Source organism: Sabethes cyaneus, chromosome 3, assembly GCF_943734655.1.
Source record: "Sabethes cyaneus chromosome 3, idSabCyanKW18_F2, whole genome shotgun sequence".
NCBI classification, from domain to species: Eukaryota; Metazoa; Arthropoda; class Insecta; order Diptera; family Culicidae; genus Sabethes; species Sabethes cyaneus.
In genome coordinates, this window is record NC_071355.1 from 35,002,233 (window position 1) to 35,025,821 (window position 23,589).

General features: G+C 37.6%; 1 protein-coding gene across 1 annotated transcript in view; it reads left to right on the plus strand.

Annotated features, from left to right (window-relative positions):
• LOC128741991 (uncharacterized) overlaps nt 1-23,215 on the plus strand; it is a 72,051-nt gene extending 48,836 nt beyond the window's left edge. The window contains exons 3-6 of the mRNA XM_053838148.1: nt 19,389-19,889; nt 19,950-21,195; nt 21,301-21,322; nt 21,398-23,215. Coding sequence (XP_053694123.1) covers nt 19,389-19,889; nt 19,950-21,195; nt 21,301-21,322; nt 21,398-21,425 — 1,797 coding nt within the window. The 3' untranslated portion in view covers nt 21,426-23,215. The remainder of the gene's footprint in view (nt 1-19,388; nt 19,890-19,949; nt 21,196-21,300; nt 21,323-21,397) is intronic.
• The last annotated feature ends 374 nt before the right edge of the window (nt 23,216-23,589 follow it).

A 23,589-nucleotide genomic window follows, 5' to 3' on the forward strand; every position in this document is an offset into this window, starting at 1 on the left:
AGCAACGGCGTGTTTGTTCCACGTTTTTCAACTTCTAGAAGATTTTGGGATCTTTTTTACACTTACTCCTGGTGAAATTTTCTAACAAAAACCAGTATTTTTTGTTATTTTTGACGATTTTTGGCAAGAGTCAAAATCATTATGTGAGGCAGAACGCTAAAGCCCGCGGACAAAACGCACCAAGTTTGCCCAGCTAGGCGTTAAACGCAACCAAAAAATTTACCATTCGATCACGTGTTTTATAAACTCCTAAAACTAGGCTGCGGCAATGGCGGAAGCGTTCGTTATAGCGTTTGTTACATACGCTTGTTTGCTGTGATACAATGGGTTCATATCTCAACATAATTGGCAATAAAATTTAATCATCTACTTTTCTCCAACTGATGTGTGATGAAATATTGTAAGTTAAACAATATACAATTAGGTTTAAGGCAAATTCTAAGTCCTATACAATACATAATATTGCTACATTTTTAAAAAATAATCCGAAACAAAAGATGTACTGCAAATTAAAAATATTTTATAACTGTTCGATCCCGCTGTGATGCATTCTACCCCTGTTTAGTATTTTGAAGTTTTTTGCAATATATGTGAACAACATGCCTAGTTGATGCCGTTTTTGTGATGAATCATCGAGTATGACAGTATATCAATTAGATAGACTGTATTTATTATGAAATTTGCATACCGACTAGTGGTAAAAGCTCAAGAGAAAACCGTGATTTCTTACATGTGGAATGAGATCGCGGATAATCGCTTGATTTTATTGGATGTGGCTATGTTTGATGCTTTTACATTCTACACAATTATGAATTAGCTTGTTTTACACCAAAATAAAATGCGCATTCATAATTTTACCAAATATTTTCCACGTTTTTAAACAATTAATAGCACGGGCCATTCTCCCCCCCACGGTGCGTTCTGGACAGTCTTCCCCTATACCTATCCTGGGGATTCGCCCTTTGGATTCTCATACATGAATCCTAGTTCTATAAGTACGAATCTTATGCAGAATTCCTCTACACGATTCCAATGCATGGAATCCCATAGATTCTCTGTGAATCTTTTTAGTTCATCCGGGCAGATTGTTCAAAGATTCACCAATATCTGCGATCCACAGGACCTGAGAGGAGAAATGGGTTCGAATCAGATTATAATTGTCTCGGACTACAACTTTTTTTGATCCGCGGATTCCCCAGCTTGGATAAAGAGGAACGGTACACAACTTCTTGACTCCCTACTAAAACAGTTCCTACAAAGTAGTTGTAGCAACTGATGTTAGACCAATTCCGGTTATAAATAGGTTGATGCAACTAGAAGTGCTAAAATTGTGCTGTTTGGGTTCCCAGTTGGCCTTAAGGTACGACGCGGATGTATAGCAACCCAGTCGTCGTACGTTCGAATCTCACCTGGGAGAAGCTGTTAGGGTCAGTAGGATTGTAGCACTAGTCCCGCAAATGTCCAAGTTCTGTACTCTTACAGCCGCTAAGAAGTCTGTCGTATAAAAACAGAAGTATCGAAAAACAGAATGTAATACCTTCGCTTCACTTTGATTTACTTACACAGCTTCTTAAGTGCTGCTTCGATGACCTTCCATTACATAACTTTCCGGTCTTTCCCCTTCACGCCTTGTTCCGTTCTGTTTGGATACTATCAACACCTCTGTTTCATTATTTCTTCTTCGATTGGAAAAAAATGACCGTAATAAAAAATTAATTATATGCCTAACCCCATTAAAGGTCACGACTAAAACACGAGGTCGGCCTATTTTTTAGTGTGTTGGCAGTAACACCAGAGATACTAGGGGCATGTTTTGTTTCCCAACTCGATCTATCGCTTTTTAAAGATATCTGGTGAAAATTTAGCGTGTGAGTTGCGAATTACCTTTTGGAGGAGAAATTTTTAACATTTTTTTTTCTTGAAACGTCAGAAGATAAAATAAAATCGTTTAGATACAAACTTACAAGCGCTTCAAGTCGCGCCATATTGGACAACACGAATTTATTATTGCTACTCCAGCAAAACTTATTTTTAAAGTAAGTGTCTAATGCGAATAATGATTAATTGGATGGACCGGAAGATTTCGATATATCTCGGGTACTTTTGCATTTCAACGTAAGTGACAATGAGAGATTCCCTTTGGTGTCCTTCTCTTCCGACGGCGACTCTGATGACGACGAAGCAAATGCACTTTAACCTATCAGCTTTGCACAAATAAAGCTAAACGCTGAGAAAATTTTCTTTAAAGTACAGATATGTCGCCGGAATAATCGAAAGCATAGGCGTAGCGACGGGGGGGGGATTCAGACCGTTATTATCAAAAAAAAATGCTCCATGAAATCGGACCTCACCAGTCGTGAGGTTGTACTGCATCTCTGGTGAAATTTTCAAAATCCTTCTACGGTGGCAATTTGAGTTATGCCCTCTTAAGTGCCGTAAGTACTAAAAACAATGTCAAAACGACGAAACACTCATTGCAAACCACGTGTTAAACCACAAGTTCACGAAAAAATCTGTAGAAAGTGCTCCACGCCTTTCAGATACGCCAGTACATGATCTTTACAGCTGCTGGTAAACCTAATTTGAATGTTTAAAGGGCGTAAGTGCATTTTATTGCATATCTAATATGTTAAACGTATAAGTTCGACTACCATTAACGTTAATCAGTTCGATATAGAAAAGTACAGTACAATTTATCAAATTTCACCTTGTAGTAGGTGTACTAGTGCCAGTGTTGACAAGTATCACCAGTTTTAATCATATCCTATTAAATGAATTGTTCAATTAAACAATTCAATCAATATTCAAAACCATAGCAATGCATGTCTGGCTGAGTGCGGATTTGTTCAGAACAATCACGCAATAAGTGTTGGTTGGTATTTTGAAGGTATTTTGCTGCCCCTCCATCACTTGACATCGTGAACGCGGTTTTCAAAGTAGCAGGAAAAGTAAATAAAGATCGGGCTGATTTGTGGGTAAACCAAAGGCATGTCAGAAATCAGAAGATACTCAAAAATGAAATTCTCTTTCCTGATTGCTGGATCAATTTTATGATTAATAGCACAAATTACACAGAAATCATAAAGGTTCTCCCCAAGTAGCACACGTTGTCACAATTAAGTCGCAGCGGCTGATATGCGACAAATTTAAATGTAAAATTTGGGTTACAGTAACTTAAAATATAACCTTTGTGTAGCCGAAATAGCGCAACTTATGTAACTAAATATGGTTACATTAACAGTTACTCAATAACCAATATGTAACATGTATGGTTACAAAATGGTTACTATTGAAGTTACACTTTAACTATAAAATGATTTTCAATTGGTGGCAAATTAGTTATCTTGAAACTATTATTGCATGGCGAAAACAATGCAGCAGGTTACAATATTGCTTGAATGCAAGAAGATTTATTTCAATCTATGGCTATCAACGTCAAGCAGTAAACTTAACTGATGAATATAGAAGAGCGTATTAATTTCGCCCGTTATCTCAAGACAAATTTTAATGCAGTTTCAAATTTATGGTGAAACCTATGATTCTAGCTTTAAAATATTTACGCGCCCTAATTTAATCTAGCTTTTCATTACTTACTACTTTAATAAATATATTTTTTGCAAAACAAATTTTACAAAAATATTAAGATTTTAATTTTTTTCTGATTTTTTCAATTTATTCTTTGCCAGAAATCATTCAAAAATAAATTGACATTCAACAAAAGTAATTTTTGAGTTTTCGCTATCACTTAGAAAAATTCATAGCCATTTTGCCTTTAGTTAATCATACAAGGTTACATTTCAGTTACATTCTAATTGTATGTAACCTAAACTTTGCATCTGGTTACGCTATTGGTTACGGTAACCAATATCAGATCTGTTGTCGTCACCTGGTAACTAAAATATTTCTTATATCATTTTTAAGTTACACAGTAACCTTTTTACATTGCCGGTTTCGTTTCAATGTAACTTGAACGTTTTGACGTTTGAGGGTAAACAAAATTGATAATTTAATAACAGTGTCTCCGGAGAAGATTCCGTATATCAATCGAGTAAGCAAACGCATTTTCAAGAGCATTTTGCAACCCGTGTACCAATGGCTTATCTTTACTATGAGTAAAATTTTCGAGATCTACGCGTTTACAAGGTACAGTGGACCAGTTGTTGCGAAAATGTTACTAGCTAACTTTTTTCGACTTCGTAACTGCTCGTAACGGAAAATTAACTGTTTTGCGACCACCAAGTTGACAGCATGAATAATGGTTTCATTTGTGTCATTTGGTAACTACTTGGTAACTTTTTGAGATTTTGGTCATCACAAAACTAAAATGGAATAATTTTTAATTTTATGTGACCTAACTCGTTACAGGTATCATAATTCATTTCATTGTTGTGCAATCTTTTTTTTTGTTATTTGTTTATTGAAACTTATAAGTACAACTTTGGAGGCGAATCAAATTATTTTTTGCTCAATCCGTCGTGTTTACAAGGTACAGTGAACGAATTGTTACGAAAATGTTACTAGCTAACTTTTTTGCGTTTGTAACTGCTCGTAACTGAAAATTAACTGTTTTGCGACGAACAAGTTGATGACAGTTCGAAAAAAAGGTTTCGATTTTGTCATTTGGTAACTATCTGCTAACTTTTTATGATTTTTGTCACCACCTAACTAAAAAGTAACTGTCTTCAATTTTATGTAACCTAATTCGTTACAAGCGTCCTAAATGTAACTGTTGTGTAACCTTTTTCATTTTTTTATTTGTATAATTAGTTACAAGTGCTACTTGGGTCTTGCTTGACAACCCGTTACAAGAACAACACGTTTGTATACAGCAGTTTTAGTGCGGTTTTTACTACAAACGCGGTGTTTCCTTCAGATCGCGTTTAATTTTGGGCTAATCTCCCAGTAAACTAAACTGGACGATTAATATAACGTTTTGATTTGACTACCAAAGTGAAGTACAATTGAAATAGTCCTCTTACTGGAACAATGTAATTAGTAGAATATGACTATAACTAGTATACGTACTAACCAGAAGGTGAAATTTGACAAATTGTATTGTTCTTTTTTATACGGAACTAACTAACATCAATAGTAGTCGAATTTATACGTTTAACATATTAGATATTCAATAAAATGCACTTACGCCCTTTACTTTAAAACTAGACTTACCAGCAGCTGTAAAGATCATGTAATGGGGTATCTGAAATGTGTAGAGCATTTTCTACAGATTTTTTCGTGAACTGATGGTTTAACACATGGTTTGCAGTTAGTGTTTCGTCGTTTTTACATTGTTTTTAGTACTTACGGCACTTAAGAGGGCGTAACTAAAATTTCCATTGTAGGAGAATTTTGAAAATTTCATCAGAGATGCAGTACAAGCTCACGCTTTTTTATTATAACGGTCTGGGGGAGCACCGTGACTTCCTCCCCCCCTCCCCAAGAAAAAATTTGTTATTATATTCAAGCTTGTCGCCCATTTCCCACACATCTCGGAAGTCGCAGGTTTTTACTTAAAAAATAAAAAATGTCACTTTAGACCTGGACGAACCATCTCGTAAGTTGAGTCGCTCTGTGCCGGTGTCGATGGGGATGTTGTATAGAACCGTTTTCCTTACGACGTGTCTAGTCCACTGTAGTTTACCGACTTTCGCCAAATGTACGATGGTAATCTTCCCAAGCAGTGTCTGTTGCCCTTGATTCATGCACCTCCGCTACTCTTCGCTTTCAGATTGTACTCCATCAAATGTCGTCCGCGAAGGCGCTTAAGTCCTCCGTGAGCATGGTCCATCGGTCTAATAGGGGGTTTATACATTGTCAGGTTTGTAAGGTGGCTTATGCCTCTTATCAGCAGCGTTTGGCGAAGGCCAAAGCAGGCCCATTGTCCTGCTTGAATATGCCGCTCGATCTCCTTATTTGTGTTGATGTCCGCGGCTACCAGCGGCACGAGCTCATCTACCACTTCTGGTTCGTCGCCGTCAACGATTTACCGTTCGTGAAAAAGGCACGTTCGTCTCATTTCGTCAGTCTTAAATCAGACCGGACTAAGTCGCAAAATTTAAAGGAATGAGTTAATGACAGCAAACGATCAAGAATTTTCTAAACTACATTTTACTCTAGTCAGTCTATATAAATGTTGCAAACAGCCAGAGTTATGAGATGATTTCGAACAATTGATACCTATAAACCATACAAAGCAGCAAACTTTGAACACGTTTTTCTCGAAATAAGAATGGTGTCACTTGGCTCGGTCCGACATACCAGCACCTCTAGATAGAACCTCTATCATCCATGTATTTGGTCTTCGATGCGTTGATTTTAAGCCCAATCCTTCAGGGTTTCAGTCTAGCATAGATAGCCATTAATAGCCTCTCGCAGCCGAGATTCCAACATATAACATACCTCAATGCCGGCGGGGAGGCCAAAATTTTAACTCTATTATTTCAATTTAATTTTTTTTTTTGTCTGATGAAGAACACTCAATTTCAACCAAAATAGTTTTGAATCGAAAATAATTCCCCATTTCCTGAATAAACTCCTTGCGGTTAGGCTATGTCAGATATTTTTTGTTTTAGTTTTCTGCTCTGTTTCAATTAAATTAGTTCTAGTACAAAAAAATATGCTAGCTAGCCCCAATTATTTTGCTTTTTACATTTGAAATTGCCTGAAAAAACCTCCTGCTTTATGAAATTTTTTAACTTTTCAGAAGCAAAAAGCTTTGAAATAAGTGTTTCTCAAGGCATTTTCATCAAATTTATCCTAAAAAGTGCAGTGAAACTGGTTTATTATCTACCATTTTGAAGCTCTGGTACTGTTCTACAATTCATTCTTTGGCGTGAAACTCTTATCTCTATCAGTTTCGTTACAATTTAATTTTAAACGTTGTTGTTGTTTGTTATTAGCGAAACTTTACACTTGGTGTTCAGTGTTGATTTAGTATCTGGAAATTGCACAAATTCATGCATAGCGCATAGCACACTAGATCACCGCGTGTGACGGACACACATTCGAAGAGAGCAGCATCAGCTTGTGGCGATTCACCATGAAAATGTGTGGATTGTGACACATTTTCATGGTGAATCGCCACAAGCTGATGCTGCTCTCTTCGAAGCCTCGTTAAAAATAATGCTCCTTCTCGGAAGACATTGTCGTAAGGGTCTTTGAACTAAACTCACTGTGTAACGAAACGAACACTTCTGGATGTGTGTTTAATTACTTGCATTACGTTGCCGATGGTCGGCAAATTTACAACCATACTCTTGCCGGGTGATCGTTGCTACACTATTAGCGCAGCAGTAGCAAAGGTGACTGGCTGGATGTTCTTCCGGGAAATACATTCTGATGCTGCAATCGTTTTCTGAAACATCCTAAATAGACCCGAGAAGTCTGTTTTATTATTGTTTTTGATACGCATCAGAGCGCGTCCGTCGCACGTGGTGATCTAATGTGCTATGCGTGCTCCCGATTAAATTCCGCGTTTAATCAGTTCTGATCAGAATTTCTATTCTGAATTCTCATTGACCTCGTATACTTTAACCATATGCTGTCTAGAATTCCGAATCGGAATTCTGATCTTCTGATTTCAATAAAGTATTTAGAATTGAGACAACTAAGTCTACTGCGTCAACCAAATTAACTAAAAGTACATCAACCTTTTCCGTGACTAAAAGATTCAGCAAACGCGCTTCAAATCAACAAGCCAGATTTGTAAAACAAGCATCACGTTTCAATTACAGGCTGTTCGTTTCCTATGCTTCTTGAAAATAACATGAACATCTCTGTTTTTGTTCGGCATTAGTTTTTTTTTGTTCAGTCTCAGTCTCAAGAAAACACGTTTATTGAAGTGTGTGAAGTGTCTCACGAAGTTAAATACTTGATTATTTACGCAAAGCCATATTCTGTAGTACTATTTCAATTTCTTATCCACCTTATGCTCGATAGCATATTATAAAAATTAAGATCGGTATTAAAATTAAAGGTCAAATACAACTAAGAAATTTCAAAATAATGATACTATCGTTAAAGTGTAACTAAAACCATAGTTGAAACCGACGCCAGTTACCTGTTATTATATTTCTCGCAAGCGCCCTTTTCGGGCTTGTTCATCACCATAGAAGACACCAACTTTCACAAAAGTCTCGCGACCCGCTGCCATTACAGTACAATTGCTTTGTAGACCTACTGCTTATTAAAATCCCAGCACTTCGAAGGTCTCGGACCACCGTCTAGCGAGCAGCAAAAAAAGTGTCACAAACCTGGCCAAACAGTGCCAAAGTGACAAGACAATACAGTCCCTGCTGTCAGCACCAATTACCGTGCACTGTAACGATCTGACTGACTCGTATTGTTTCGCCAACTGACAGTTGTGTCGGCACTATCTATCAATAAGTTCAGTCGATCGATCGCCCATCAGTTGTAATACGAATGATTTAACCGCGCTTTTCGGTATCTACTCGAAAGAAAATAAAACCGTCGGATCGGAAATGCCAAACCGCTTTGGGTCACATAACTATCGCGGAAGCTGTGATAATCGTTTTGATTTTCTTTACACATATATTTTGGATCTCGCTTTTTTGTCGTCGTCGTCGTCGGTCGTTGGGTTTCAATTTCAGCTAAATGCTCAACATCAATTAACCCGCCGAAGCCGACCGGGCGAGACAACCCAATCCGCCTCAAGGCGGATTAAATGTGAATGTTCAGATGTCCATTCACTTTCTTTTCAGCTTGTTGCTGTTGCTACACTGCACCGTAGTAGTAGTAGATACATGGCGGTGATGGATGAAAGTTTAACTCTCACGGAATGTCACCGCCAAATCGTTCATTCATAGCGCCGTCTGCTTAGGGTAAAAACTTACGAAGTCCATATATTTTGTTTGATTAATTGTTATTAACTATACCTTATACAAATCTTGATCTTAACAAATTAATCAAAATTGAATTATACTGAAAGTTAATTCTACAAATGGTAATTATCAATATTTCTGTAACAAATGTGTATATGGGGGACCGATATCGTTACTTCATTATTTGAAATTGGGTTGAGCATCTGATTCGTTGATTTGTTAAAATTAAATTTTAAATTAAAAAAATATTCATTTATTTTCCTTTCATTGTAATTAGTGATTAGCTATTATTACTATCGGGGGAAATCACAAATCCTCTGCGACCGAAATAGATGAAAAGATAGCACAGTTTTAACCGCTCACATGTAATTTAGCAGAGCCGAGAAAGATCTAACTGTCACGGCTCGTCGCACCAGATAGCAAATCAATTGAGTAGAAAATTACTACATTATTTTTACTGCACTCCTACGGTACGTGACTGTTTACGATTAAAGACGATGTCAACAAATCGCTAATCGAGCCTCTCTCTGGCTAGGCTCGTCTTTCGCTATCTCGTCGTGTGGACCAATGCACATGCGCCAATGATAAAGCAGAAAAAAACGGAAGAAGCACGTTTCGCTTTCCTTTCTCCATAACAAGCAGTTGGAGCGTGTAGCACTTTCCTATCACAATTGCATCGTACGAAGCTAACTGATCCGACGCAACAAAAAGCCGAACGTGCGCATTTAGAACTGGTTACGACGACCGACGACGGCTGCCTTGGCTTGGCAAAGGCTCCGACACAATCGGAACGATGCTAAACATGCCCGGGTAAAAGTGTATCAACCACTTTCTAGGCCAATAATTACGGCCGCAGATGCCGGGAATCCTAATCTCGACCTGGCGCACAAAAAGTGGTCTGAATGAAAAATTGAGAAAAACCGTTGAAACTGCTATGACCGATCCGGCGGTAAAATGGCCCCACCAACAACGGTTCACATTCTACAAATATTTTAATTAAGTTTCAAAAATGATAAATGTTACAAAAACATAAAGATTGTGTGAAAATTTACACAAAACAGAAGCAATATTACGTAACTATACTCGACCAAAAATTAAGCAGCGATATTTCTCTGAATTAAGTGACGGATATTGAACATGTAACTGCTTAGAAATCCATAAATCAACCAAGCATATGATCGAGACCTAAACAGAAGTTGCCCAGACCTAACCAAAAGTTGGGGCACCGACCTTTCAAAAGCTTGTTTTGAACAAAAAATTACCAAGTAATCGTAAGATGGCAGCTTTTTTGCGCAATAAATTTATTTACCGCAAATATTTCGGTCAATTAAGTTAATAACAAAGTAGCCATATGTGTGTTTTGTGAAAATAATTTTACGTAGCATTTAAGGTGACTTAAATGGTTGTCTGCGTGCATTTGAACTGCATTAGTACTGCTTGTTAGTTCCCTGGGACTTCATCGCATTTGTTCCATAAGTATTATCCTCGATTGTTTTTGAAGAAAATTAATAATTTTTTGAACTAAATCAGCTCATTGGCGATTTAACCTAAATTATTTGAAAATGCTTACTCTCGACTTTCGTTCTTGATCTTTCATCGGTTGCCTTTCGTGTCTGTTTGCCCGTATTTCATCTTTTATTTTTTGTCGTTTGTTTTTTTTTGTCTTTTATCTTAAATTTTTCCTGTTTTCACTGTTACGTGCAAATATGTTCCTGGCGTCTTCTTGTCGTTTTTTTTGTTGTCTCTTTGTTGTTTTTTAACGTCTGTTAGTCGTTTTTCATGCTTTTTAATATTTGCCTTTCTGTCTCTTTTCAGTGATTTACTGTCATTTTCCATTGTTTTTTGTCGCACTTTTGGTTTCTTTTTTGTCCTCATTACTATCTTTCTTTTCGTTGTTTTGCCTTTTTTACGCCCTTTCTGCATCTATTAATAGCCTTTTATTCAAGTTATATTGTCTTTTTTGTCGCTTCTTTGAGGTTTCGACGTCTTTTCATCGTCTTTTTCTCGTATTTCATCTTTTTCCATTGTTTGTTTTGCCTACTTGTCATTACTTTTCCGTTATCTTTCTCTCGTCTTCTTGCTGTCTTTTTACCGCATCTTTGTTGTCTTTTGTCTTTGCTTTGTATTTGCTGGCTTTTCGTCGTCTTTTCATGATCTTTTTGCTATCATTTCATCGTATTTTCGGCTTTTATCATTTTTTGTTCTTTTTGTCGTTGTTTTGACGTCTTTTCATCGTATTAACGCACTCTCTACATCATTTTTTTTTTGTCTCTTTTCAACAATTTGTTGTCATTTTTTATCGTCTTTAATGACTTTTTATCGTCGTTTTTGGCTAATCGGTTTTTGGGCGCTTTTTCGGCGGTTTTCTATCTTATTTCTGAAATTTTTCGGTTCTTTATTCAGTGGGTTTTTCACATACGATGACATCACCTTTTCGCCATGTGTTCGTCGTCTTTTGGCTACCTTTTTGCCGCCATCGTTTTTGTCGATTATTTGCTGACTTTTTGTTGTTCTTTCGTCGACTTTTTGTCATCACTTTGTCGTATTTTTGTTGTGTTTTCAGTGTATTTTCGTAATCTGTTCGTTTTGTTGCGTCTGTTTTTCTGGTTTATGCCGTTTTGTCGTCTTTTTTGTTACTGTTTTGGTGTCTTCGGTTTTTGTCATCTTTTAATCATCTTTTTTCGTCGATTTTGTCATCTCTTGTGTTTTCATCGTATTATCGACATCAGTTCTTTTTTTTTTGCGTCGGTTTTTGCTGCTGTTTTCGGCGGCCTATGTCGTTTTTGTCGTCTTTTTGTTGCTGTTTTGGTGTCTTCGGTTTTTGTCAAGCTTTAATCGTCTTTTGTCGTCAATTCATCATTATTTAATTGACCTTTTGTCACCTTTTTACCATTTTTTCGTCGTCAGCATTGTTTTTACCATTTTTTCGTCGACTGCGTTGTTCTTCCACCGTATATTAAACAGCTTTTCGTCGTCTTTTTGGCATGTTTTGTCGCCTTTTAGACACTTTTTAAACGACTGCTTGTCATCTTTTGTCGTTCTTGTTGCTGTTTTGACGTCTTTCTTTAATTTTTTTATGTTTGCCATTTATTCATAACTTTTTCATCATTATTTTATCGCATTTTCATGATTATGCCGTCCTTCGTCGCCTTGTCATCATCATCATTTTTATCATCTTTTTCGACGTTTCGCTTTTTTGAGGCTTTTTCGTGATTTAGACTAAAGTCATTTAGACTTTTTGTTATTTTTTGTTCTTTTAGTTGCGGTTCTAGCGACTTTTCATCGTATTTTCACTATCTCTACGTCGTTTCTTTGTCTCTTTTCAACAATTTGCTGTCATTTTTTATCGTCTTAAATGGCGTTTTTGGCTAATCGATTTTTTTGGCGCTTTTCCATCTTATTTTTGACGTCTTCCGGTTCTTTATTCAGTGAGCTTTTCGCCTATTTGTCCTCACCTTTTCGTCATGTTTCCGTCGTCTTTTGGCTACTTTTTTGCCGCCACTCCATCGTCTTTTCGATATTTGCTGTCTTTTTGTTGTGCTTTCGTCAACTTTTTGTCATCACTTTGTCGTATTTTTGTTGTGTTTTCAGTGTAGTTTCGTCATCTGTTCGTTTTTTTTGCATCTATTTGTCTGGTTTATGCCGTTTTTGTCGTCTTTTTTGTTACTTTTTCAGTTTTTGTCGCGCTTTAATCGTCTTTTGTCGTCGGTTTTGTCATCTCTTTGTCGCTTTTTTGTTGTATTTTCGTCGTATTATCGACATCTATTCGTCTTTTTTTTTGTTTCTGTTTTTGATGCTTTTTTGCGGCTTATGCCGTTTTTGTCGTATATTTGTTATTGTTTCGGTACTGTTACTGCCTCTACGTTGTTCTTCCGCCATATATTAAACATCTTTAAGTCGTCTTTTTAGCATGTTTTGTCGCCTTTTGGACATTTTTTAAGCGACTGTTTTTCATCTTTTGGAGTTCTTGCTGCTGTTTTGACGTCTTTCTTTAACTTTTTATAGTATTTTCGCCATTTTTCATAACTTTTTTGTCATTATTTTATCGAATTTTCGTCTTAATTATGCCGTCCTTTGTCACCTTGTCATTATCTTCATCTTCATCATCTTTATCATCTTTTTCGTCGTTTCGTTTTTTTTTTTTGAGACTTTTTAAATGACTTTTTGTTATTTTTTGTTCTTTTAGTTGCTGTTTTAGCGGCTTTTCATCGTATTCACTATCTCTACATGGTTTCTTTGTCTCTTTTCAGTGATTTGCTGTCATTTTTATTGTCTTTTATGCCGTTTTGGTTGAAAGATTTTTCGAGGTTTTTCATCGTATTTTGATCGACCTCCGTTTTTGTCTTTTACTTTTTCAATGTGCTTTTCACCTATTTGTCATACCCTTGTCATCATGTTTCCGTCGTCTTTTTGCTGCTTTTTTACCGCCACTTCGTCGTCTGTTTGCTACTTTTTTGCCGCCACTCCGTCGGCTTTTTGTCATCACTTCCTCATATTTTTGTATTTTCGTCATCTTTCGGTCTTTTTTGCGTCTGTTTTTTCTGGATTATGCCGTTTTTGTTGTCTTCTTGTTGCTGTTTTGGTGTCTTCATTTTTTATCATCCTTTAATCGTCGTGGTTACGCCATTTTTAATTGCCCTTTCGTCACCTTCTTGCCATTTTTTCGTCGTCAGTTATCTTTTAACTGCCCCTGTGTTGTTCTTGCGCCGTATGTTCAACATCTTTTCGTCGTCTTTTTAGGTGACAACCTTTTGACACCGTTTGTGAGTTGTTGTTGTTCTGCTGTTTTTACGTCTTTTCGTTAACTTTTTATCATATTTTCATCACCTTTTCATCGCATGTTTGTTGTCGTTATGCCATCTTTCGTCGCTTCTTCGTCGTCGTCTTTTCGTCGTCTATTTTTTTCGTCATGTCAATACAACAATAATCCTTTCACTGCCTTTTTCTTCGTTCTTTTATCGTCGATCTGTTGTATATTTGTCATTTTTTCATCATATTTTTTGCATGTTTTATTGCCTTTTTGACGCTTTTTAAATAACCTTTTGTCGTGTTTTCTGTCACTGCTGTAGCGTCTACTCGCCATCTTTTCACTGTATTTTCATCTTATTTCTGACGTATTTTCGCATTTTTGCTCTATTTTTGTCAACTTTTCATCATATTTTCACTATCTTTTTATTAATCTTTCGTTAATACAGTAATGTTCCGATTTTGTCAGCCCTATGTTGAATTTTGGGTTGACAAAATGGGGAAACTGACAAAATCGGGAAATTTTTTTTTCGAAGATTCTTTCAAAATTAAAGACTTAAGACCTTGCAATATCGAAGACTTCTACTAAAAATTAAATTTTAACCCTCAATTGGTCAACCAAAAGCTCAATGAATTGGGTACAGCACACTGGTCCAGAATCTTTTTTGGTGCGCATTAGCTTTGAGCGGGAAAACTTGGTTTTAGGTTTATGGAACCTTTGAAAGAGTTTCTTAAAATTAAAAGTTCTATTGTGCAGTGGAATTCAAACTTTGATTAATCCCCCTAGAAGTGCAATGAAAAATTTATTTTTCTTCAGTTTCAATATAACACATTAATATGTTCTACAAAGTTTGACAGCATATTATTACAAGAAATTTTGCTGAAGACAGTAACCTTCTATCTCTTCTGCAAAGATGGAAAAATCCTATTTCTCATAAATAAAAATCGTCAAAATCAGTCCTCGCAAGAAAGCATCATTTTATTCATAAACTCTCACCAGAGAATCAGAATAGTTTCTAACCGGCTGAAAAGTTTTACAAATCATGTTTAAAAGCACAAAAGTTAAACACAACTTATAGGCTGACAAAATCGGGATGAAAAGCTGATAAAATCGGGGGTAGACAAAATTGGGAGCTGACAAAAACGGAACATTACTGTGTTTGTTGCACTTTCGTTATTTTTCTTCGTATTTTAGACATCTTTTCATCACCTTTTTGTTGTGTTTTCTGAAGGCTTACATATTTAACTGTTTTCAATTTAATTTTCTCTTAGAAGTAGCAAAGCTATTAATGCAAATAAGACAAAGATTCCAGCTACTAGGCTATAAAGATCAACTCTATTAACTCGATAATTCAAGTGCAATTTGAAGTTCTGTTGAAGTCCAATTTAATGTCCTATTTTAAAGCCTAGCAGCATTAAATTTAGGTCCGATTTCATGTCCGATTAAGTATCCCATTTTAAGTCTAATGTAATTTCATTTTCACCTACGATCTCAAGTCTCTCTCTTAGGTTAAGAGGCTTAGTAGTTCTGTGAGTACCATTTTATGTGCCAAGATCTAGAACGGATAATCTGGTCCAGCCATACTAATTTTATTAATCAATACATAATCAGATTCAAATTTATTCTGTTTAATTCAAACTAAAACTATATCTGAATTTACTCTTATGATCGGATATTGCATTGCACTTGAAATTGGATCTGCAATCGGAAGTGAAATTGCGCCTGAAATCGGAGGTAAAATTGGAACTAAGTTAGACTTAATATCGAACTTAAAGTGGGACATTAAATTGCGCTTGAAGTTTGAGCTGAAGTTGGATGTAAAATTGGATTAGAACTAAATGAAACCTGACATTAAACTTAAAATGAAACAATAAAATTGGACCTCAAATAGCATTTAGATTTGAATTTGGCCCTAAAAATCGGACATTAAATTGTGCATGAAATTGGACCTGAAATCGGACGTCAAATTGGGACTAAACTAAACTTAAAATCAGATTTAAAATGGAACAGTAAATTGCGCTTGAAGTTGTGCCGGAGGTAAAATTGGAACTAAATTAGACTTGAAATTGGACTTAAAACGGGACATTAAAATTGAACCTCAATTGGACTTCAAATGACATTAGGAACTAGACTTGAATTTGACCCTAAAATCGGACATTAAATTGCGCTTAAAATTGGACCTTAAATCAGACGTAAAATTGAAACTAAATTAGACTTGAGATCGGAGGCAAAATTGGCGACTAATTAGACTGAAAACCGGACTTAATATGGAACATTAAATTGTACTTGAAATTGGGGCTGAAATTGTTCGTAAAATTAGAACTATTTAAAGTTGAAATCGGACCTAAAATGAAACATGAAATGGCGGTTGAAGTTGGGCCTGAAATCGGCGATAAAACTGAAACTAAATTTGACTTAAAATTGGTCTTAAAATGGGACATTGAAATTGGACTTCAAATTGCACTTGGAACTAGACATGAAATTGGACCTAAAATGGGACATTAAATTACGCTTGAAACTGGACCGGAAATCGGACGTAAATTTGGAATTAAATTAACCTTGAAATCAGACTTAAAATGGGACATTAAATTGCGCTTGAAGTTGCGTCGGAGATAAAATTGGAACTAAATTAGACTTGAAATAGGACTTAAAACGGGACATTCAAATTGAACCTCAATTGGACTTCAAATAGCATTAGGAACTAGACTTGAATTGAACCCTAAAATCGGCCATTAAATTGCGCTTAAAATTGGACCTGAAGTCAGACGAAAATTGAAACTAAATTAGACTTGAAATCGGAGGTAAAATTGGCACCTAATTAGACTGAAAACCGGACTTAATATGGAACATATAATTACACTTGAAATTGGGGCTGAAATCGTTCGTAAAATTGGAACTAAATTAGACTTGAAATCGGACCTAAAATGGAATATTAAATTGAAGTTGGGCCTGAAATCGGTGGTATAACTGAAACAAAATTAGACTTAAAATTGGTCTTAAAATGGGACATTAAAACTGGACCTCAATTGGACTTCGAATTGCACTTGGAACTAGACATGAAATTGGACCTAAAATGGGACATTAAGTTACGCTTGAAACTGGACCGGAAATCAGACATAAATTTGAAATTAAATTAAACTTGAAATCAGACTTAAAATGGGACATTAAATTGCGCTTGAAATTGGACCTGAAATCGGACGTAAAATTGGAAATAAATTAAACTTGAAATCAGACTTAAAATGGGACACTAAACTGCGCTTGAAATTGCGCCGGAGGTAAAATTGGAACTATATTAGACTTGAAAATGGACTTAAAACGGGACACTAAAATTGAACCTCAATTGGACTTCAAATAGCATTAGGAACTAGACTTGAATTGAACCCTAAAATCGGCCATTAAATTGCGCTTAAAATTGGACCTAAAGTCAGACGAAAATTGAAACTAAATCAGACTTGAAATCGGAGGTAAAATTGGCACCTAATTAGACTGAAAACCGGACTTAATATGGAACATATAATTACACTTGAAATTGGGGCTGAAATCGTTCGTAAAATTGGAACTAAATTAGACTTGAAATCGGACCTAAAATGGAATATTAAATTGAAGCTGGGCCTGAAATCGGTGGTAGAACTGAAACTAAATTAGGCTTAAAATTGGTGTTAAAATGGGACATTAAAACTGGACCTCAATTGGACTTCGAATTGCACTTGGAACTAGACATGAAATTGGACCTAAAATGGGACATTAAATTACGCTTGAAACTGGACCGGAAATCAGACATAAATTTGAAATTAAATTAAACTTGAAATCAGACTTAAAATGGGACATTAAATTGCGCTTGAAATTGGACCTGAAATCGGACGTAAAATTGGAAATAAATTAAACTTGAAATCAGACTTAAAATGGGACACTAAACTGCGCTTGAAGTTGCGCCGGAGGTAAAATTGGAACTATATTAGACTTGAAAATGGACTTAAAACGGGACACTAAAATTGAACCTCAATTGAACTTCAAATGACATTAGGAATTAGACTTGAATTTGACCCTAAAATCGGACATTAAATTGCGCTTAAAATTGGACCTGAAATCAGACGTAAAATTGAAACTAAATTAGACTTGAAATCGGAAGTGAAATTCGCACCTAATTAGACTGAAAACCTGACTTAATATGGAACATTAAATTGCACTTGAAATTGGGGCTGAAATCGTTCGAAAAATTGGAACTAATCAGACATCAAATCGGACCTAAAATGGAGCATTAAATTGAAGTTGGGTCTGAAATCGGTGGTAAAACTGAAACTAAATTTGACTTAAAATTGGTCTTAAAATGGGACATTAAAATTGGACCTTAATTGGACTCCAAATTGCGCTTAGGCATAGACTTAAATTTGGAAGTAAACTTCAAGAGATACTAAATTGTACTTGAAATTAAACTTGTGACTGAATTGTGATTGGAATTTAAAATGCAAATCGTACTTGGAAATTGACTTAAATTGGACTTGAAATTAAAGTTAAAATTAGACGTCAGGCTGAATCTAGTTTTACGCAATTAATTTTCTTATAGCTTATTATTCAATGCCGTACTATTGAATTGATAACTCCGGACTTCCCAGTTGTACATTGAGAAAATATTTTGTAGTGCATATTTGTCATAGAAGGTGGGGCACATGCCCAATTGTGCCCCATTCTGGGAATGGTGCGAGTTGGGGTAGCGGAAATATAACAAAAGTTCCTTAAGTAGTACCGTATTTTACAAATGTAGTATAATTTTCTAAATCATCAGTCAATACAAAAATATTTGAATCCTTTCTGAGCAGTTAGCACAAATATGGCAAAGAAAACTTCGCATCATTCAGGAAAACTTCATTTCAACTGACTTGATGCGAGTTAAAATACAATTTTCAAAATGGCGATACTTCCTTACACTATTCTTTGGCTCAAACCTGCACGATAATTGAGTAGTACACTAAAGTGTTTCCTATTACCTTGGAACTAGGATGAATACTAGAGAAAAATCTTCCATACAGTGTTTCACATTTCACGGGGAACGTATAGAAAAACAATGTCGCCTACTGAGACAACCACTTCACGAGAAAAGTTCAAAAGTTCACTGTGTTTATTCTGCTAATAAAAGTAAGTTGTTTTTCCACCAAACCGGAATGTGCTAAACCATAAACCAACCCTGTTATACGCACAACAATTGTGTGTCCCGTTCTAGTTACTCTTCTACGTAAACTGACGGTAGTTTAGCACAAAAACCTTGACATAAAAAAACAGATAACTCACAAAAAGCGACGAACCTGGCTACGGGCGGCGTGCCGAAATGTACGCATCTGCCCTCCTACAATTTGGGTAATTGCACAATTTGCGCTTCTAACATCAAACGTTACATCGGAGGCATCACATAAGTTTGTGCAATAAACCTTATGCTTGGAATGTGAATTTACTATTTTTTTGGGGTTTTTTCCCCTAAATGCGTCGGTTGTTTATATGTTTATACTTAACACTCACTGCCCAGCTCCGTGGCAGTAGCGTACAACCATGGTTCCGTTTAATAGCAATTAAAACAACACCAGCTACCGCTATAATGTCGGTGTTCATTCGCTGGAATCACATATTACAAACCCGATTAAGATGCTTTTATTCGTCGTTGAGCGAAAAGACACAAAAACAAGTTAAGTTAGTGCGTTTGCTTTCCGTTTTCCTTTTGCTCTGTTGTGAATCCTATACAGGAGTGTGGAAGAAGTGACACTTACCTAATTACCTCTGTCGCACCGGTTGCGTGCTTTCTTGTCTTGCAGAATGTCGACTGTGATGCCCCCCTCGTAGATTCAGCCGCCCTGCCGCTGGAGCACAGAGCCGTTTACGGACCGCCAGCACCATCACCAGTATACGGTACGCCTGGTTTGTTGAGTGGCGGCGGCGGCGGTGGTAGCAGCAGTAGCAGCAGCGGTGGCAGCGACGACCCCTGGCCTCTGTCGGCTCACAACGATAGTCCCCAGATCAAGCACCTGCAGGTGCAGTGCGAAAAGACGCACATGCGCGTCAACATCGAATTCGATCGACCCTTCTACGGAATGATCTTCTCGAAGGGATTCTACAGCGACCCGCACTGCGTGCATCTGAAGCCGGGCACCGGCCACCTGAGTGCGACGTTCGAAATCTTCCTGAACAGCTGCGGTATGAGCAGCTCGGCCAACCACAACGCCGCCAGCTTCGGCTCGCCAACCCCGTCCGGTAGCTACGTGGAAAACACAATCATCATTCAGTACGACCCGTACGTTCAGGAAGTGTGGGATCAGGTAAGTGACAGTGATTACCAACTATTTAAAATTCAAATGCAATGTCGTTTTTTTTTGTAGGCTCGCAAGCTGCGTTGTACGTGGTATGACTTCTACGAGAAGGCCGTCACATTCCGTCCGTTCCAAGTGGACATGCTGCATGCTGTGACTGCTAACTTCCTCGGCGATAACCTGCAATGCTGGATGCAGATCCAGGTCGGTAAAGGACCATGGGCTTCCGAAGTTTCCGGAATTGTAAAGATCGGTCAAACCATGACCATGGTTTTGGCGATCAAGGACGATGAGAACAAGTTCGATATGCTAGTCCGAAACTGCGTGGCTCACGATGGCAAGCGTGCCCCCATCCAGCTGGTCGATCAGCACGGCTGTGTTGTACGTCCGAAGATTATGAGTAAATTCCAGAAGATCAAAAACTTTGGACCATCGGCATCGGTTGTGTCGTTCGCATACTTCCAAGCGTTCAAATTCCCAGACTCGATGAATGTGCACTTCCAGTGTGTGATTCAAGTTTGCCGGTACAACTGTCCGGAACCGAAATGCGGTGGTGATTACGGACTACCTGGCTTGACGGGTAACGGAATTTCAGGGGAATACGGTGCTCCGGGAGCTTTGAGTGGAGAATATGGTCCACCATCCCTGCCGGAATACGGAGTTCCTCCGGCGTACCCAGATCCAAGGCATCCTTCGGATGCGTCGGGTGCATATTCCGAGAATCAAGATAACGTAGTACCGCCGCCACAAGCACAGACATCGGGAAGTTCCGAAAACAAAGATGGCCAAAGTCAGTCCGATGCACCGCAGTCCAATCAAAACCAAAACCAACTACAAAACGAAATTCATGACAGCATCAATCTACCACCGCCGCCACCTCCAGGTCAATCCGGATATGTGACAGTAACGAAGAGGAAAGACGATATGGTCAACGAAGGTAATCTTGTTAGCCTGGGTGGACGACCACGGTCAGTCGAAGGTTTAGATGACCTACGCGGAGCTCGTCGACGACGCGAAACAATGATGGTTGTCATAAAGCCACGAATTTACAAACGGGATGCTCAGGAAATGACCGATGTCAACACGGAACGGGTCATTCAAGTGGTCGCCCCAGGGGATGTCAATTTCGCTCTGAACAGCGCAGCCAACAACGAAACGGTTGTGATCCAATCCCAGCGCACCGTTGATCCGGAAACGATCTGTATGTCCGTGCCGAGCTTCGTCGGCGGTCTGGTGATGCTGCTGCTAGTACTGGCGGTGGCCTCTCTCGTAGCTGCTTTCCTATTCGTTCGAGTGAGACACTTCGATCGCAAAGGTACGGCCCCAACCTTCGTGTCGCAGTTTCTCAAAGTGAACTAATGTGCAAACCAAATGGCCGATCTGGTTCCGCTCTTTTGGTTTTTTCTCTTCTTTTTTGTAGCTAACCACATGCCCCTGTCCAGGTAAAAGTAGGGTCCCGGTACTGACACACTCACAACACACTCATCCTACCATCCAATCTCTTTTCCCCCCAGCAGCTCACACGTGTTCCTGGTGGCACAGTAAAACGCTTCAGCCCCCCTCCTACTACTACTACTACTAAAGCAACGCCGCCATTGACAGCACGACATTGATGCATGTGGAACTTCGCTATTGGTTGTTTTTTTTGTTTTTTGTTTTCCTCTGTGTAAGTACGGGTCTTGACATGACAGATTAACGAATTCCTTCGTCGGAGGAGTTCACCGGACCTCTGAGGAATATTTTACCGCATATGCTTACGGCTGAAGCAATAGAATGGAAAGTAACGCCAAAGTTTCAAATTATCGTCTCTTCAGAATGCATTCGGTTTTAAACGAACTCTAATTTTTACCTTTCTGTAGATACCTCGTACAGTTCAATCAGATAACCAATCAACTACAAAGAAGAGGAGTTCATGCCTAACCTATAAATTCCCTTTCGCTGACAAAAAATCTCTCTTAGGAAACGAACATCACTAGCATTATAGCACTAATCATCTTCATCTCATTCTAACCTATTTAAATTTGCACGCGATTCATTCCAAACTTTGCACTGAAATTATCACTCTTGCTATTTATTTCCTCTCTTAAACAAAAATGCATCCTGAGACAAAGTTTCCAAACCATTGGAATTGGGAAACTTCAAACGTCTCCAGATGCACAATTGTTACCAATCACAGTGGTGTTATCGACAAACCCTACTTCGAATATACCTCTGCAATGGAATGATTCATTCCGCGTCCTATCTGCACCGTAGACAGAAGAGAGATAAACTAAAAACCAAGTGTAGAAATAGAAACAAATTGTCAATGATTTTCAAATTCTTTACTACGTTGTAGTTCAGCGTAGCTTATTTACTAGATCCGACCGACAGCATCCCTCTGTCTGTCCGGATCTATCAAGAGTATCTTTGAGTCTAAAGAACACTTATTTATTTTGTCTATAATATAAATCCCCTATCCCCCGATCGGTATATGTTTTCACTATCTATCGCTAGAAACAATAACCACGCACCTATACTAACTAATTCAACGCTTCAAACCCAAGTAACAATCGTAGTAGCTCGGCAAAAATACTAATCACTGCGAGAAAAAAAACCTACCAATCATAGCATAGAGTTTAACCACCACCACCACCCTTCCAGCAGAATCTGTCAGTTTTCCCCTTAAGGTTTTGCTACTAGAAACGATGGCGCCAACTAGTCTAGTCGCCAGATTTTCCCTCCATCGAAAACAAAACAAAAAATACCCGGTTTCTGCAACTGTTCACACAACAGCTTGACCATTGTTTTGCCAGGTGCCTCGAACTACTAAAACCAATAATAGTATTTTACACGCGCGTTAGGCTCAGCGTACGCACACACACACGCCCACTTCAATTTACTTCCAAAGTATAAACAGTATTTACAATCAATTAATTGGAAAATTAAAACAATAACGAAAGTAGTGCAGGCATTTTGATTGTTACACTGAGAAAAAATGCAGGAAAATTTCGTAAAGGTTATAAATAATATGCAATACAATCCGTTACGAAAAAAAAAACTAGCGCTCGGGAGAAGAAAAAAGAAATAGCTGGTTGTTTTTGTTTTTTTTTTTTTTGTTCCCACGCTACTAACAATCTAAGACCAGTTGTCAGAAAGTAAGCTAGTATCTAATTGGCAAATCGCGGGGAAAATCGAATCAATGATAACGCCTTACGTTAGGGAAATTAAAGTAAAGCTTAGGTTTAACGATTAAACGAGAAAAAAAAGAAGAAAAAAAAATAACAGACGAAAAATGTGAACATGAAGAAAACGAAAGTATGTTAATTACGCGACAAACGAGACGACGAGTAAAAACGAGGAAGAGATATCTTTGTAAATATTTATTTAAAATGATAGTTAACGAATAAAGAAAATTGAAGTGTATAGTTTAGTGGTAGTTTTGTTGATGAATATGATGACGCACAAATTCAGCTGATCAATACGAAAATGCTGGACTATCCACTCGTGAGTTGTCTGAACGGTTGAATTTTCCCAAATCAACGGCGTGTCATGTCCTGAAACCAAAAAGTGTTTTCAAAAGTAACTTGAAATTTCACAAGAATTTTGCAATCCAATGTCAAAAAAGCCACGAAATGAGTTAGTTTGAGAAGTTGTGTCAAGAGATCAAGACACAAGTTAGAGTGAACCGTAACACGAAACAAACAGTGGAGGTAAAGAAATGCTCTAGGAA